Source organism: Balaenoptera ricei, chromosome X (genome assembly GCF_028023285.1).
Source record: "Balaenoptera ricei isolate mBalRic1 chromosome X, mBalRic1.hap2, whole genome shotgun sequence".
In the NCBI taxonomy this organism is placed as follows: Eukaryota; Metazoa; Chordata; class Mammalia; order Artiodactyla; family Balaenopteridae; genus Balaenoptera; species Balaenoptera ricei.
In genome coordinates, this window is record NC_082660.1 from 115643918 (window position 1) to 115661128 (window position 17211).

The 17211-nt window shown below is 50.8% G+C and overlaps 1 protein-coding gene across 6 annotated transcripts in view; it reads left to right on the forward strand.

Moving 5' to 3' along the window:
- The window catches only part of BCORL1 (BCL6 corepressor like 1), a 60930-nt gene extending 46929 nt beyond the window's left edge, over positions 1–14001 (forward strand). For all 6 annotated transcript variants that reach the window (XM_059911254.1, XM_059911258.1, XM_059911255.1 and 3 more), the window contains 5 exons: positions 560–726; positions 1536–1681; positions 8499–8576; positions 9651–9804; positions 13101–14001. In XM_059911254.1, coding sequence (XP_059767237.1) covers positions 560–726; positions 1536–1681; positions 8499–8576; positions 9651–9804; positions 13101–13383 — 828 coding nt within the window. In that variant the 3' untranslated portion in view covers positions 13384–14001. The remainder of the gene's footprint in view (positions 1–559; positions 727–1535; positions 1682–8498; positions 8577–9650; positions 9805–13100) is intronic.
- The last annotated feature ends 3210 nt before the right edge of the window (positions 14002–17211 follow it).

Sequence of the window (17211 nt, forward strand, 5' to 3'; positions counted from 1 at the left end):
TGGCTTATCCTCGGAACAGTCTTGATTTGAGGGGAGGGCTGGAATTGACTGCCCAGGGATAAACATCCAGCGATAGTACTTAAAACAATTAAAACCAGCATCCAGGGATAGTACTTAAACCAATTCTTTCTTCCTTGTTCTCGAATTACTGCCAGGGGCTGTGCTTGCCAGCACATGTCTCATTTCTCTGGTCTGGGGCTGTCTCGAAAAGCCCCAGACTACAGAAAGGGTGCTCAGACACTTGAGGCCTGAGGGTGTAAGCTCTGGGTGGGCAGGTGAGCCTCTCTGAGGGCCTCACGCCAGCAAACCACACCCAGATGAGTATTCTCGGTCACTGGAATTGCCTCCCCACGGCTGAGGACACGGCCCAAAGTTGAGCCCCTGGCGATGGCACCTCAGGACTGATTTTGTTGGCAAAAGATTTTGAGATTTGCCTGTCAGTCTCTGGACTAAAGAGCAGGTTCTGAGACTCTGGACATTTGGAGAGCTTCACACCTAACTCGGGTGATTTCCGGAGTTCGGCCTCTGTTTGCTCACGGTGCTCTCCCTGTTCCCACAGGACGTTGTTCTCTACTGCCTCCAGAAAGACAGTGAAGATGTGAATCACCGTGACAACGCTGGCTACACGGCCCTGCACGAGGCCTGCTCCCGGGGCTGGACTGACATCCTGAACATCCTGCTGGAGCACGGTGCCAACGTAAACTGCAGCGCGCAGGACGGCACGAGGCAAGAAGGCTGCTCCCCTTACCCCCCGCCAGCCCCCCCCCCCCGCGCAGCCCCTCCCTCAAGAGAACCTGCCCCGGTTCGGACAGGTTGAGGGCAAGGCTGGATGAGTTCCTGCTGGCCAGTGCACACTGCTCACTGAGGGGAGGCTGGTGTTGTCTAGCGATCATCCTGTGCACCTGTCTCAGGCAGAATCTCGGGCTTTACGAACTGGGAGGTTGACCTTAGGGTAACATCCCAGATGTGATTCTTGAATTGATGTCTATATACTTAAGAAAAAAAAAAAAGACACCTGCCATTGTCTTAAAGAAATTACACCCGTTCTCCTGTGCTCTATTCGAGGGACTACTTCCTGGGTGAAACTGACACAAGTTGCATACCGCGTGGGGGGACTTGGGTCAAAGGATGTAGGCTCTGCTTGGCCACCGGCCTGGTGTGTGGAGCAGCTCTGCTCATCCCTGCTCTGGGGCAGTCGTCTGGGTTTTTCCGTTCCTATCCCCCAGCATCTGCTCTTAAGTTTATCCTCAGTCAGGGGCCCGTTCTCTCCTGAGCTCCAGAGCTAACAGCGGAGCTCCATTGTGCCACAGGGACTGTCCCGTCATGGTGGGGGAAAGATAAGAGAGAGAAATGGGAGGGAGGAGAAAGGTAGGGCTAGAGGGCAGTGCAGGCCAGCAAGTGGTTCCCCTGCCCTAAGTCTTACCCACGTTACACTGGGGTCATCTCAGTTTGCTTTCCCTGATGAGGTGGCGTGAGGCCTAGACACCCAGCTTCCCACTTGGGCCCTGCTGTTCTCACCCTGTATCACCTCGCAGGCCAGTTCACGATGCGGTGGTCAACGACAACCTGGAAACCATCTGGCTCTTGCTGTCCTACGGGGCTGACCCCACGCTGGCCACCTACTCGGGACAGACGGCCATGAAGCTGGCCAGCAGCGACACCATGAAGCGCTTTCTGAGCGGTGAGTACGGCCCAGACTCAAAACCTCGTCCCTAGGTCTGGCCTCTGATCCCTGAGCTCCCGAGATGCCCTTCATCTCCCTCTATCTCAAGCACCTCCCGTGAGGGGCGTCAGCCCTCTGCACGGGCTTTCCTTCTGGCGGCTCAGAAATCTCTGTGAACTTTAAAAAGTCAGAAGGTCGCTTCCTCTTGTCCCTGTGCTTTGAGTGTCCACATCACACGCATCCTCTTCAGGGCCCTGGTAGCCCGCGGGGACCCATTTCCCCGCTCGGTATGTGGGGAGGCCTCCCTGTGGGACAGCAGCCCCACTAGTAGATTTAGTTGGGGGCAAAATGTGTGGACTTGTGCTTTGAATGGTATGTCGGTTGCAAAGAAGTGACACTTAACATTTTGCTTTTGTTTTTGCACTTTGTACTTTCTCCCTGTTGGTGATCAAAGTCCAACCCTTGGGACCCCTCCAGTGCTTTCTTCCTCACACTCTGTGGCGACTGTGATGTTCCCTCTGCATCCTCCTGCTTCTTTTTCCTCCTCCCTCACCTGCCCCCTCTGGAAAAGTAGTGTTAAGGCCCATGGCAAGGGCCACAAGCCAACTTGCATTTATTTTCTTATTAGCGGATGACAGCTGTTTGTCTGCAGTTAGATAGCTCTGCCGAGTTGGGCAGCGGGGAGGAGGGAAGGAGGGAAGTCTAGCTTGGGCATGCTCAGTGGGAATCTCCTCAGACTTGACCTCCGAATGAAGGAACCCCGCCTCCTTCGTGACATCACAGCTTGGCCCTTGCACTAGCGGTGACTTCTTCAGGCTGCCTGAGCGGCAGTTGGTCAGATGGAGCAGCTGGGAGTTGTGTCGCTGATCCTCCGCGGAGGCTTCAGTGTTTGTGGTACAGCCCCTCTCGCCTGGAAGCCCACAGGGCCAAGGATTCGCCCGAGGCCGCTCCCTCTCTCCCAGGCTGTGGCCTCAGTCCCCAACTCTCCCCACCCCCTGCCTCCCCCAGTACAGTCCTGGGCTCCCAATCAGGGGCTCATTTGTTTATTGAACAAAGGTTAACTAGGTAGCTGATGATGGAGGAAGAAACAAAGGAACCTGAGCTAAAGGTCCCCATGGAAGGAGGACTAGGTGGGGATTGCCTTCTAGGTACTAATAAAAGCTGGAGGGGGAGTGACAGGAGGCCGCTGAGGGAGCCCTTGACTCCTGCTCGGCCAGCCCCCGTCCAGTCCGCAGCCAAACCAACACATCCCTGCTGGCCACCCGCTGTGCGCAGGCCTCCCGCCCGCAGCAGGACCCAGCCTCTCTGGCTGCAGCAGGAGGACCGCCTCTTCCCTCTGCCAGCTCGGGGGTCCCAGGCCCCTGTCTGTGAGGGGTGGAGCCGCTTGGGGATGCTCCTTCAGGCCTTTGTTCTGGGGCAGTGAGGACTCTTGTTCACTTTAGCTGGACCATCACCGGGGCGCGGGGCTCGGGGCAAGCCACCCTCTGTGGCCTCTTCCTGCATGCCGTGCACCGCACGCACTCTCCTCCACGCGCACACATGTTGTCTGCACTCCACACAATTCCCAGGAAAAGCTGGCACACAGGAACATCTCAACATGATAATAGCACTGCACGAAGCTCTCCTTTGATCAGCAGGTCTCATCTAGGGGTCTCTTTGGGCTAGAGACTGCCCTCCTGAGGGCTTGGGGCCCTCTGGGTCCAAATAAAGCTGTCTCTGACCACCATTGCACGCAAAGTCTTTTCTTCCCCGACCCCTTCTCCAAAATCCCCAAGGAGTTTGAATGTTGAAACCATTTTAAGTAGTTAAAGAATTAGAAATAAACATGTTTTTCTCTCTTCTTCTCATGTCTGTTAACTAATCCCAACTACTAGAAAGCCTTTTGATGCCTCCTTAAACTAACTTGAATGCTAGTCTGTGTTGCAGACGCAAGAGAAGACTTTTCTTAATTCTGGCACTTCCTAGCCTGTCCAGGCTGAACACCCTCATTCAAATCTTGACATTGTTTCTCAACTTTATGGGCATGGAGCTATAACTTCATAGTGGGAGCCGGGAGCTGAAAGGAGTGTTAAAACTGGGCCACCTCTTTTCCATGCAAATACTGAGTGCCGATTGAAGACAGAGCTCTGACTGGCTGTTAGGGAAAGTGCTCAGTCTGGCTAGGACCTTGGCAGCTGGGAGATGCAGGCACCGGGAGGAGGGACTTGAGCCCAAAGGCTGTTTTGGGGGGATGAGAAGTATTACTCAGGGCCTTTTTTAAAAAAATAAATGTATTTAGTATTTATTTATTTATTTATTTCTGGCCGCATTGGGTCTTTGTTGCTGTGTGCGGGCTTTCTCTAGTTGCGGCGAGCGGGGGCTACTCTTGCTGTGGTGCGCGGGATTCTCATTGCGGTGGCTTCTCTTGTTGCAGAGCACAGGCTCTAGGCTGCACGGGCTTAGCCCGCTCCGCGGCAGGTGGGATCTTCCCGGACCAGAGCTCAAACTCGTGTCCCCTGCATTGGCAGGTGGATTCTTAACCACTGCGCCACCAGGGAAGTCCCCCCCCCCACCACCTTTTTTTTTTAATTGAGGAGAAGCTCACCCAACAGGACCATTTTGAAGTGAACAATTCAGTGGCATTTTGTACATTCACGATGTTGTACAACCATCACCAGGAGCTTTTTCGATTCCTTGAACCGGGTATTTCTCTTTTTTCATCTCCATAGCACTCCCCTGCCCCAAATCTCAAGGAACCACTGGGTAGAGTGGCTGCAGGAAGCACCATGAGGTTGAGGGTTGGGGAGGCCCCTACACCTAGATGCGTCCGTGTGGACTTCCGGATTTCTTTTTACCTTGCCTGTCTGGCCGAGGTAGTTAAAAAGCTTTTTGCTTTTCATCCCCAAGCATTTGCCTGACCAAATTCTCCATAGATTAATTGTCTTCTTCCTCCCCTAGTGGAGATCCCACTGGGCAGCAAATGAAGGCGAGTCCCTGTAGGGTGTAAAGGGCAGAAATGGCGAGCCAGAGAGATTATCAGGGTTGTGCCTCATGTAGAGCATCCCTCGTTTTGTGCAAGTCCCCTGCTCTGGAAAAGTCTGGGAATCAAATCCTCTTTTAAATACAAGGGGATGGTATCCGGTAGTGAATTCTTCTGTAAAGCAGAAGATGCTGGTAATTTGTGTGGGTTGAAAATGTGGATTTTCCTACATTGGCTTGGCTTAACACGAGGCCCATTTCTCCTGAGATCCTGAAGGGTATAGCGGTGCTCCTTCATGCGTTCGTTCATTCGTGAGTTTATAGAGCACCTGTTAGGTTTCAGGTACAGTTCTGGGTACTGGAGGTCAGACAGTGAACCTTTTCTCTCTCGTCCTTGGGCTCGGAACACCAAGCCATCCAAACCCTCCGAGAGGCCTTTGGAAGACCTCCTCCTTGGGCCAGATTACAGGCAGGCATGTGACCGATTTCCCTTTGACCCTTTGAAGAAAAGAATAATATCCAACCTACCCAAGGGAAAACAGATTCGTTTTTTGTCCTCTGTCAGAAAGAATGTGGGAGCTGGGGGGAATTGTTGCAGTTTGGGTTGGGGCATTGGAGGAAGTATCAGGACTGCTTTTCCTTCCACTGATGAAAGGGCTAGCAATTTACCACTTGAGGTCACTGAATCACAGGTTTTTGTTTTTCCTGCCAGAGACCTCAGCCATATGACCCCATGTCGAAGACCGCTTGTTTTTTGTTTTTCTCTCCTTTCATGTCCCTCAGCTGGTGACTTGGTTGGAGGAGATGGGGAGGGGTACGATGGGACCCTGGGACATAGAGAAACTCTGATTGCCAGGGTCACGGCTCACATTGAGTACTTTAAAAAAATGTTTTTTTATCAAGGCAAAATTCACATAACATAAAATTAACTATTTAAAAGTGAACAATTCAGTGGCGTTTAGTGTGTTCACAGTGTTGTACAACCACTACCTCTATCAAGCTCCAAAACATTTTCATCCCCCCAAAATGAAACCCCATACGCATTAAGCAGTTGCTCTCTACCACCATGCCCCGCCCCCTCAGCCCCCTGGCAACCACCTGTCTACTTTATCTCTATGGATTTGCCCATTCTGGACATTTCATATAAATGGGATCATACAATATGGGGTCTTTTGAGTCTCACTTCTTTCACGTAGCATCATGTTTTCAAGGTCTGTCCACGTAGTGGCATGTTTTTAAGGCTGAATAATATCCACTCGTATGGATAGATCACATTGTCTCTTATCCATTCATCAGCTGATGGACATTTAGGTTGTGTCCACCTTTTGGCAGTTGTGCCTAGTGCTGCTGTGAACACGCGTGAACAAATATTTGTTTGATTCAATATTTGTTTTCAATTATTTGGGGTATATACCTAGGAGCAGGATTGCTGGGCTGAGGGTTCTTTTTGAAGGCAAGGTAAGAGAAAAGAACTGAAAGTTAAGGGGACGGCAAGGGAGAATCAAGGAAAAGGAGTCACTCCTCATCCTGATTGTACGAGAAGACGTGAGGAAACGTGCCTCAAAGCTGCCCCGTCAAGCAGACCTTGATGGTTCCTCTTGTAAGCCACTCGTGGGCCTGTTCCGACTTTGGCATCTTTGCCTGTGCCAGTTAACTTTGGGCTGTCTCAAAAAGGCAAATTCACCTGCAAATGACAAAGATCTGTTGCCAGCGAGGAAAATTAGAGGAATGTGCTGGGGGCTCTGAAGGCAGCTCCAAGAGAAGCTTGGAGCCCCAGGAATGTGGTGAGCAAGGGCTGCTCTGATGGAGTCCTCGTGTGACCTGTGCGGGGGACAGCAGTCACTTGAATGCATATGTTCCGGACCCAGGCTGAGTAAGCACATGACTTTATAGTCTCGCCTTACAGTAATTTCTGCCCCGCCGCCCACTTTTTTCCCCATGTGTTTATTATGCTCTTACTGTGTGCCAGGCACCTGGGCTTCGGTACCAGGGAGGCAGTGATGAACAGGACAGACGTGGGCACTGCCTTTAGGGAACTTACGATCTCATTCCTTTATCTTCCGGGACACCTAGCACAGGGCTAGGCACAGAATAGACACCTACCTGACAGATGCCTTTGGAAGGAATTACTTCCAACTCCCAAATGGCACAGGGTACAGAAGAGGAAATAAGCTGGCAGCCGTGACCTCAGAGTTTTTTCACATAGAATGCACAAAAGATCTAATGTACATGATGAAAGGTTTTCCGCTCTGGCTGCTCGGCCATTACTTGAATGCTTCTCTCTGACTGCCTTTTCCTCTCGGAAGAAACCCTTCATCTCCTAGAAGGTTGCTAAAAAACGACTGCTTTCAGTAGCTCACAACAGCTGATGGGCATTTTTGCTGATAGAATGTGTGACCCAAAGGGAAGGTATATTGGACCATGGCGGTGCCTTCCATCCAGGAAGCTTAGCTCTGCTCCTTTAAGAGTAGCTGCCAACTTCCTCCTGGGATTTGGTTTTCAGGGGGCACCCTCACCTCACCTGTGCCCTTTGGACTCTCTCCTGTCCTGTTGCCCAGGTGTCACAGCTAAATCAGCTTGCCAACTGTACTACGTGGCATATTGGCAACCACTGGGCCATGTGCCCACAGATGACACAGTTGAATTTGTCATGGAAACCTGCCTTTTGTCCACGTGGGGCTGAGAGGTGAAACAATTCACCTAGATGATGCTTAGCTAGGGAACAAGGAGGCTAAGGGGTGACCTGATGTCTGTTCTCAGATCAAGTAAGCAAAAGGTTTAAAATGGGGTTTTTTTGGAGAATTTGGTGGTCCAGTGGTTAGGACTTGGTGCTTTCACTGCCAGGACCTGAGTTCAATCCCTGGTAGGGAACTAAGATCCCACAAGCCATGTGGTGCAGCCAAAAAAAAAAAAAAACAAACAAACCACTGAGTCCTAACCCCTTAGCCTCCTTTTTTCCTAGTTTCATCCATGTTATATAGTGTGTAACAGTACTTCATTCCTCCTAATGGAGGATTGGATAATATTCCATTGTGTTTATCCACATTTTTTTTAATCCCTTCATCAGCTGAATGACATTTGGGTTGTTTCCACTTTTTGGAGATTGTGAATAGAGCTGTTGTGGAACATTCATGTATGAGTTTTTATTTGAATACCTGTTTTTAATTCTTTTGGGTATATACCTAGGAGTGGAAGCAATAGGTTTTCATGAGGATAAACTTGGCCATTCCCCTCCCCACCATGTTTTCAAAGATGAAACAGAAGGAATTATGCTTCCTTATCTTACTTAGAATTGGCAAGATCGCGATTGGATATATGAACATTGTGACCAACAGGGAATTGAAATCCTGGGATAGGTCTAGGATTCTGCTTGCAGAGTAATTCCCTACATCATTTGAAGCAGGGGTCGCAGGCCTAAATGCCTTCAGGCTGATTGTGTTAGAGAGCAGAGCAGGCTGGGTGGGGCCTGCTGAATTGGAGAACGCACATGTCGCCTCTCCCTCCAGCCAACTGTTGACATGTAGGAATGTGGATGCAGTGTTGCCAGATCTCCTGATTTTTTTTTCAAGAAAAGTTGGAAATCCGAATTTTTAAGTGAAATTTCCCGATTTTAAAATGTTAGAAGTTAATTAAATTATAGGGGTTTAAAACACTGGACCAAAACCTAGACAGTAAGCGGGCTAGATTTGGCTGTTGGCTGCTGGTTTGTAACCTCTGATGGATAGCAGGAAGCGGATTTCTCTTGGGTCGCTCCCAGCCCCTCTTATGGTCCTTCCTTTCCATCTTCCGTTCTCCTAACCCCATATGGATATACTTTGCTTCTAGATTCCTTCTCTAACCTACCTCCTTTTCTCACTTCCCTCTCTTCTTTCATCAGATCACCTCTTGGATCTTCAGGGCCGGGAAGAGGGTGATCCTGGCGTTTCCTGGGACTTTTACAGCAGTTCTGTGTTGGGTAAGCTTTAAGTGGGATTCTTCCCACCCTTGTCTATGGCTCAGAGGTTTGGGATCTGCTTTGGGTTTCACTGATTCTTCTCAAAGCTAGGAGTGACCTAATGGAGGTAGCCCTTCTTCACCCATTAGTAGCTTACAGACCCTTTCAGCCCACACTCTAGCCCATGCCTCCCCCAGACTCAGAACTTGTTGGCCAAAACCAGGAGATGCCATTGATTTGGAGAAAGCCATCCGTCATTAGCCCTCTACCACTCCCCACCCTGGGTACTTTAAAAATTCTCTCTTTTCCAAGTCCCTTTCTCCTCCGTGGCTTTGTCCTAACCCTGCCAGAAGTGCCTGTGTGCGTTGTCACCTCTTCTGGTATTGCTCACACTCCAGAGGGACCCAGCCCCTCATCTGGCAGCTACCATTCCCTCCCTGCCCTGCCCCCAAGATGCACACAGAGTTTCTGAGATAGCTGCTGTCTCCCGAGCCCTTAGCCTTCTTGCCCGAGCTTTCCTTTGTTGGAAGAGCAGTGAGCCTTTATCTGTGGCCGTCATCCGGCATTCACGCATTGGACCAGGGGCTGCAGATCGAGGGAGGCACCCACTACTAAGCTTGGGGGGAAGCTGGAGCAGGAGAAACAGGCCACACCCGAACACACGGCTGGGGAAGGGAACAGGCTGAGCCCCCTCCGGGCTTCTGGGGACGCCAGCAGGCAGTCTGGTGGCTTGGGAAAGCTGCGGTTTGAAGGGCAAGTGTTTTCCCTTGCCTTCGACTGCTGATGACATCTTCAGGCTTCTGTCTCCAACAGTTGGGCAGCGTATCCTTCACACCACCTTGCTTTTTTCCGGTTGAAAGGTGGAGGAGTATAAGGAATCTCTGGCCACAAAGTACTACCTCCCAGGGCTAGAACTTTCACGTGCCCTCCCAAGGATGTGAGCCACGAGATGAGAGACATTTGGCCCTGACCGGGGATCTGGTTGTTGGTCTCCTGATCACCCACCGCCGCACCTCTTTGTCTTGTTGGAACATTTCTTTTCTTTGGTTTTATGCATGTAGCTAAGTCCTAATTCCCTGTATGATGTCTTTACAGAGGAAAAAGAAGGGTTTGCCTGTGACCTCCTACATAATCCTCCTGGGAGCTCCGATCAAGAAGGAGATGATGTGGAAGAGGATGATTTTATGTTCGAGCTCTCAGACAAGCCTCTTCTCCCTTGCTACAACCTCCAGGTGTCAGTGTCCCGCGGGTGAGTGTTTGAGAGATCTATGAGGACCAAGCACTAGCAGCCTGGCAACCCTGGCCCGCCTCCCTGCGAATGCTGGAGTTCTCCAGAAGGAAGCTGAGACCTGGAGAACAAGTGCTAGAGCATAGGAAAGATAATATATGACCAAGTCCAGCCTGACTTTCCAGCCCAGATTAGATATGTTCAGAATAGCTCTAGGTACATTGACTATGTGTGTTTTCCAAAACCAAAATCTAGATTCACTCTCTGAAGGATTTTTGCCCTGTTCCTGGGTGTAAGAGATGATCTGGGAGATATTTGGGCTGGTGAACTATTAGAATCTCTGGAACATTTTTGTGGTTTCTGGGGACAGCCAGACAGAATATTTGAAATTGAGATTCTTGGAAAAGCCGGGACATATGGTTGCCATAGCTATGGGGCCACCGGGGTCCTTAAGTAATCCACAGGCTGGTTTCTCATTGCCTTAATGTTGGCGAGATGATGGCGTGGCCGCTGTCCTCTCAGATTACCGTGCACATTATAACGAGGATCACCCGTTTGCGGAGGCTAGGATATACTTGATGCTTAGCATTAGACTGAACCCAATTTAACCTTTATTTGATGATTCAGAAGGGAGTTCAGCAGCCTGCAGGGCCGTGGCTGTACTGGTTAGGAGGATGCAGGATACACTGTCCTTTTGTTCTTGGCCTCCATCATTAAGTGTCCTCTTCTTGGTATCTTCACATATTTCAAATACCTTTGCAGACACTTTTAAGGATACTTTTTCTTTGATATCTATTTTTAAAATATCAGACCCTATTTTTTTTAAACGAAAGCACATGAAGTGCACTTGATAGAGAGACGGGGAGGAGGGGGCAATGGATTAGGAACCCTGTGAGGGAGCCCCTCAGTTGACGACTCTAACCACTAGACCACAGTTTCTTTGCATCCCTTCCCCCCTGGCCTGATAAGAATAAAAATAGCCTCTATGATGACACTAGTAGGGATCAAGTTTCACGGGGTTTTGGTCCTTATTCTTCTGGGCATAAGCTGATCCCTGAGGGCGGGGCTGGGCCTCTGGGATATAGTATTGCACAGTTAATTAATTCCTCCAAAGTATTCAGCACCTCCTTCTCTGAAACAGGATCTTGGGCCCCAGGCAGTAAAAGGACCGGGGTAGTGTGCTTTAGGTGCAGACAGAACACGGGGCAACCGAGGGCCGCGCACCACTCAGCAAGCTGGGCGGCAGGCAGGTTTTCCGTTGAGAGCTTGGTACCAGCAGAGCTGGTTTTCCTGATGTTACATCCTCCAGCGCCACTTCTGAATCTGCCCTTCCACACGGCTACAGCACGATGTGAACGTTTATGTTCTTAAAGAAGTGTGTGTGTGTGTGTGTGTGTGTGTGTGTGTGTGTAGAATGATGACTCCGAGGCCCTGTGGCTTTCAGAAGTGGCTTCTGACTCATCAAAGCAAGACTGAATTGTGATCACCAGTGTTAATGTTCTGAGGGGGTTTTTCCTCCATTCTTTGAAAGCGATGTCCAAGTGTCTGGCATCTGTAGTCCCTTTCCCTTAACCCAGAACACCCCATTCCCTGATTGTGTGAGATGACAGAGGTTATTGTCATTTGGAAGAAATGCTGCATTTTAGGGATGAGGACTGTGGGTCTGGGTAGAAGTTTTAGGTGCTGTACAGAACATTCAATTCCAGAAACATGTCTTAAGCAGTTGTACCAGGTCAAACCCTGAGGGCTAGAATATAGCTCTGGCCTTCAAAGAATCTCCAGTCTGATAGAAGACACAGACAAGTATACCATTAACTCTAATAAAAGACCAAGTTCCTAAGCAGATTTATTATTGTAAAACACTCAAACAGTTCAGAAGGATGTCAAGTGAGATGTAAAAGTTCCGGTCCACCCCAAGTCCCCATTCCTGTGCCACAGAGAGAACCACAGTTTACATTTCTTTTATATTCTTTCTGAAATGGGCTCTGTTACAGGTATTATAATAGGGGTACAAGCCAAGTGCCATGAGACTGTGGAAGATGGGATGAGCAACCGGTTACATCGGGGGAAGGCTTCACTGGTGACAGGGAGTCTGCACTGCGCCAGTGAGGAGAGGAGGATGGAGGGTGTGGCACGAGCAAAGGCACTGAGACATTCAAGTTCAGAAAACAGGGCTAGTCCTTCATCAAATGGCTGGCACTTGGTGGGATGGGGATACAGTGCGTGCGTGTGTGTGTGTGTGTGTGTGTGTGTGTGTGTGTGTGTGAAAGAGAGAGAGAGGGAGATTGGGTGGAGACAGGGCTGAAGGGGTTGAATGGGGTTGTGTTTGGGGTCTTGCATGATAATCATGCTAAAGAGTTTGAAGGGTTTTTTGCTGGAGATACTGGGGATCCATTGAAAGTGGTTTAGGGAGCGAGTGAAAAGGTCCGATATTCTTTTTAGAAAACGAAGAATAACAGAGGACCCAGTGAGGGTGGGTGGGGGGTGGCTCTTGGCAGAGGGAAACCAGTTAGGAGGCTGATGCAATATAGTCCAGGCTAAAAGTGGTAAAGGCTGGAAGTGGGACAGTGGAATGGCGAATGGCGAGGAGGGACAGCCCTGGAAACAGGGACCACTGACATGGGGATGCAGCATTTCCTCGTGGTTTAGTCAAAGCAAGCGTTTGGCCCGGGCCAGGCTAGCAGCCCCCCTCCCAGCTGCCCCCAGGCTGTCGCCCAGTCGGGTGTGCTCAGCAAAGTCAGACTGGCTGTAGCTGTAACGTGAGCTCTGGCCCTGCAGAAATGATGGTGCTCCGCTGGAGAAAAAACTTGTCTAATGCATTCCAGAGCCAAAGAGAAATGCCTTTTGGATTACCCGCAGTTTAGGCCTTTCTCCACGGCTCCCCCTCTGCCGGGGAAGGTCTTGGAGAACAAGGAGGCAGGGGAAGCAGGAGTGAGAACAGGAAAGGGAAGCCAGACAGGCTGGCAGGGATCGCTCGGGGCAGAACTGGTCCCAGCAGATGGTAAATTCCAGGTCACGGGTGCGGGTAAGGCCTGGGGAAGCCTGCTCAGAGTTTTAGGTTCTGGAAGGCCCGTTTCCCTCCTGCTCCCAGTTTTTGGAAGAGGTCACTCATGGGTTGAGTGCTCGCCATTTAGCTGAAAGCTGGGCCTGCCAATGTGGGGGACAGGAGAAAATATGCACCTCCGCTACACCCATGGGGTCTGTGGCTTAGTGGAGGGTGGCCAGACCGGCAGCCCTCCCACCTGCTCCCAGCACCCCACCCCCGCCGCCCCGTCCCCTTGGCCCCCTCCCCTAACTCCCATTCTTGCCTTTTCTAGGCCCTGCAACTGGTTTCTCTTTACCGACGTCCTGAAGAGGCTGAAGCTTTCCTCGAGGATCTTTCAGGCTCGGTTCCCGCACTTTGAAATCGCCACCTTGCCCAAGGCCGAGTTCTACCGGCAGGTGGCCTCCAGTCAGCTGCTGACCCCCGCCGAGTGGCCTGGAGGCATGGACGCCACCTCCGCCCCGGGCTCCTCTGAGACTGTGGAGCTGGTGCGGTACGAGGCGGAGCTGCTTCGGCTCCTAGGGTCTGAGGTGGAGTTCCAGCCTTGGAACAGTTGACCGGGAAAACAGCCCCTCCCTTTTCTTCTTTCTCCTCCCAAGTTCACCCTTCCCCCACCTCCCATGTCTTTCCCCCACCGAGCACCAGACTGCAGAAAGAGGCAATAATACGGACCAACAAGAAGCCGCCTTATCAATGCCAGCATTAGTGACTGGATTGTTTTTTGTTTTTTGTTTGGTTACAGTTAGTTCTCATCTCCCTGTCATCGTCATTGTTGTCGTGGTTGGTGACGGGGGTGGAAAGTTGAACTCCACGTCTGAGGACAAGAGGTCCCAGGGGTGGTGGGAGGTGGCGCCAGGGTCCCTTGGACTGGCCTCCTTGTGTGTGACCAAGACCAAACCTGGGCCCTGGGTGGCCACGGCCTGTCCGGAGGAGAAATGAGAAAAGCCCAAATCTCTGAGCGCCCCCTCTGTTCCCCTGTGTTCTTTTGTCTTCCATAGTATTTATTTTATTAGTATTTAATTTGTATTGTTTCATTGGTTTCTGATAAGTCTGTATCACTGTGACGATTTGAGACAACTTGTTGTATTGAGGGACTTTCTTCACCTCCTTTCTTTGTCTTTCTCGATTAAGCTCTGAAGCTGTTCCCTCCCTCTGAAAAAGTTACTCCCAGGTTTTTTTCCACCACTGGGGAGGGGGTGGGGAGGGGTGGGGGGGCCATTGGCTTGTGACTAATGATGGTGGCTGGTGCTGGCCCAGGTCTGGGGGGTGGGGGGTGAATCCTGAGTCTTTGGTGCTCACCCCTCCCCCAGTTTTTCCCCGTTTCACCCTCCTGCCCTTTGCAGCAGCCCTGCTGTCTCGAGATTAGTGTTTACTGGGGAGGGGAGGATTATGGGAGTAAGGGGTTAATGAGTTACTCTTACGGAGGAGAGTTGAGAATGGGTCTGAAGGATAAGGTAGCCCCCTCCTTGCTGTCCTCACTGCCCTCCTCAGAGTGCACAATATGGGTTTGTTCCTGCAGCTTTCCCCCCTGAGCCCCCGGCCGCCCTGGATACTGAGCCTCTCAGCTCCCCACCCTTGTCCCCATCTCTCCCCCTTGCCTGACTCAGAGCACCCCTTTCCTCTCTCTTCTCTCTCTCCTCCCTCCTTCTCCCTCTGCCCCCCACCCCTGTTCTCCTTTGGAATCTGCAGAGGGCTCTGGGATTGCCTGCCAGATGTTGAACCCAGGCCTCAGCTATTTCCTAGGTTGAGGGCAGGAGTCTGGTCTCCGGCCAGCCTCCACTCCTGCCTGGGGACCTGGGGCTGAGTGTGCGGCCCTACCAGGCTTCCCTTCCAGCGCTGGGTTTGTTCATGGAGAGAGAGGGAGGGGCTTGGGCTGCTTCCCTGTCCTGGCTCCCTCTGTGGCGTTGTCTTTCCCACTCTTGTTCTTATTTTTCTACCAATTGCTATTTTTCCGAACAATCCTTGTAGAGAGTATGTGCCATCCAAAGGCGGGAGGGCCTCCCTATGGCCAGCTCTGGTTGGAGATGGTACAGTTTTATTGTACAGGTGCTAAAACAACAACAACAAAAGAAGAAAATGGAAAAAAAAAGGACAAAAAAAAAGGCAAAAAAAAAAAGAGCCAGTTTGAGGATGGGACAATCTGTTCTCTGGAGACTCCTGACCCTTGCAGGAGCATTGGTGGTTATTTTCTTTGTATTGTGTTTGTTCTTTGTTCCCAGGGGGAAGTTCTAGGCCCCCTTCTGTAGGACTGCTCCCCACCCCCACCATACTGCCCAGTTGGTTTTGAACAGTTGTTCTCCCTTTCTAAAAAAAAAAAAAATATATATATATATATATATATATATATATATATGTATGTGTGTGTATATATATATATATATATATATATATATATATATATATATGAAATTGAGGGGTTTTGGGGGTTTTAATTTTTTGGTTTTGTTGGGGTTCATGGTATTGTGTGGTTTATTTTATGTTTGCCTTTACTTTTTTGCATTTGGGTGTGTATTCTGGCTGCCCTTTATGTTTAATTTTAAGCAACTGGCTGTGGAGTCAAAAACACTTGCATACTGAAAAACCTGTGTCAGGGCTTCTGTCTCCTGTCTTCTCTCCTCCCCGTATTGGCTCTTCCGTGGTTACAGAAAGTGGGCATCCCCATGAAGTCAGTGGGGAAAGCCCTGATCCTGCTTTGCAGTTTTGGGTCCTGATGGGCACAGCAAATGAGGACAAGGTGGAGTGGCCAGTGAGCATTTGGGTCACTGGGGCAAGATCTGGAAAGGAAAGGAAAGGCAGGGGCAAATCCTGGGGGTGGGCCAGTGGGGAGAGTTGAGCACCTGCGTTGATTGGGCGCGGGGGGGCGGGGGTTGGTGGGGTCCCCCCGCACGTGTGCACACGTTCCTCGTTCTGCACAGGAGGAGCATGATCGGAGGGAGGGACCCTCTTTAGGTGGCTGTGAGGGATGATCCTCTTTAACTCAAGGAAATCACCTGCCTGCCAGCTCTCTTTCCTGCCCTGGGCCACCTGTGTCAGCAGCTGACTTCATGGTCTTGTCACTGCCCTCACTGTCATGCCGGTGTCCCCCCTGCCCCCCTACCCAGTGCAGTCATTCTGTGGTTCTGCTTTCCCAAGACCCAGCTACTATGGAGGCAAGATGCCCATCCTGGATTTTACAACTTTTCTCCCTACTTCTGAAAACCAGTGGTAGAAGCTATGATTCCTTCTGACTGCTGGCTCCAGAATGAGCCCGTTATTGTTTGAGGGGAACGGGATGCCTTCAGGCCTGGGATGAGGCCCTTTTAAGCTATGTTCTTAGGACCTCTCACTGTGGCTGCAGTCTCTGGAGAGCCGTATCAGCGTACAGGCCAGGGGTCTGTGTGTCTGGCCGACGGGAGTCCAGCCAGCTCTCCAGTGATCTGTGAGCTGCCCAGATGGAGGAGCAGCAGCAGTCCTCCCCATTGGCCTCCACTTACCCACTTTCTGATCCTGAGGCCTCGGGTTCCCAAACAACACCTGAGGCCATGTGGCGAGTGCAAGGATCCAGCTAGGCCAAGGATGCTATGGGAGCTCAGAGGGATGGGCAGGGGCACAGGGTTGTTCAGAAGTGATGCCTAGTTGACAAGTAGGAAAATGGGAATTAGAGGTGGCAGGGAAGAATCTTTGAACTAAGGAGACATCTGAGCACAGGCTTGGAGACAGACAAGGGTAGTATGTGCAGGAAACTACAACCCACTTCAGTGTCACTGGAGCTAGAAGGTACAGGTGGGGGAGGAGGGTGTAGGAGCCCTGCCAGCCATGCCAGGGAGTATGGCTTTGACTTTTGCCTGAGGTGATGGGGAACCATGGGAACTCTTTAAACCAGGTATGACAGAGTATTTTTTTTGTTTTTCTTTTAATACATTGGTAAAAATGTGCTGGAGGTAGGACAGGCAGAGGGAGGGGAAAAGGTGATTCCTTGAGATTCAGAAGAAAGGATGAAGGGAGAGTCGTGGGGATGCTATAAGGATTTCCATTTAGGGCAGGAGGGAGATGCTGTGGGCAAAGTCCGAATGACCCCAAAGGAATAGGTGATGGTCCTTTGGGGACCCGTGGACAGCCATGGGCGTTTGGGGTGTGTGGGTGTGCACACCCCTTTATTTCTCTGGAGAAAGGGGATGAGTTAAAAGCGGGACCAAACAGCAGTTTCTTTTCTTGCTTTTGGGTTCCCTTCCCCACACCTTTTCTGGAGTCCTCTCACTGCCCTTCTGCCAGAGTGGGAAGATCAAAGCAGGAGGTACAGATTGTGAATCCCATAAAGCAGGAGGTAAATCTGCATCCCTGGTCCGGACTAGGGTGAGGACGATGGCCTCTTATTAAATGATCTAATCCTTTCAGTGCGGCCTAGG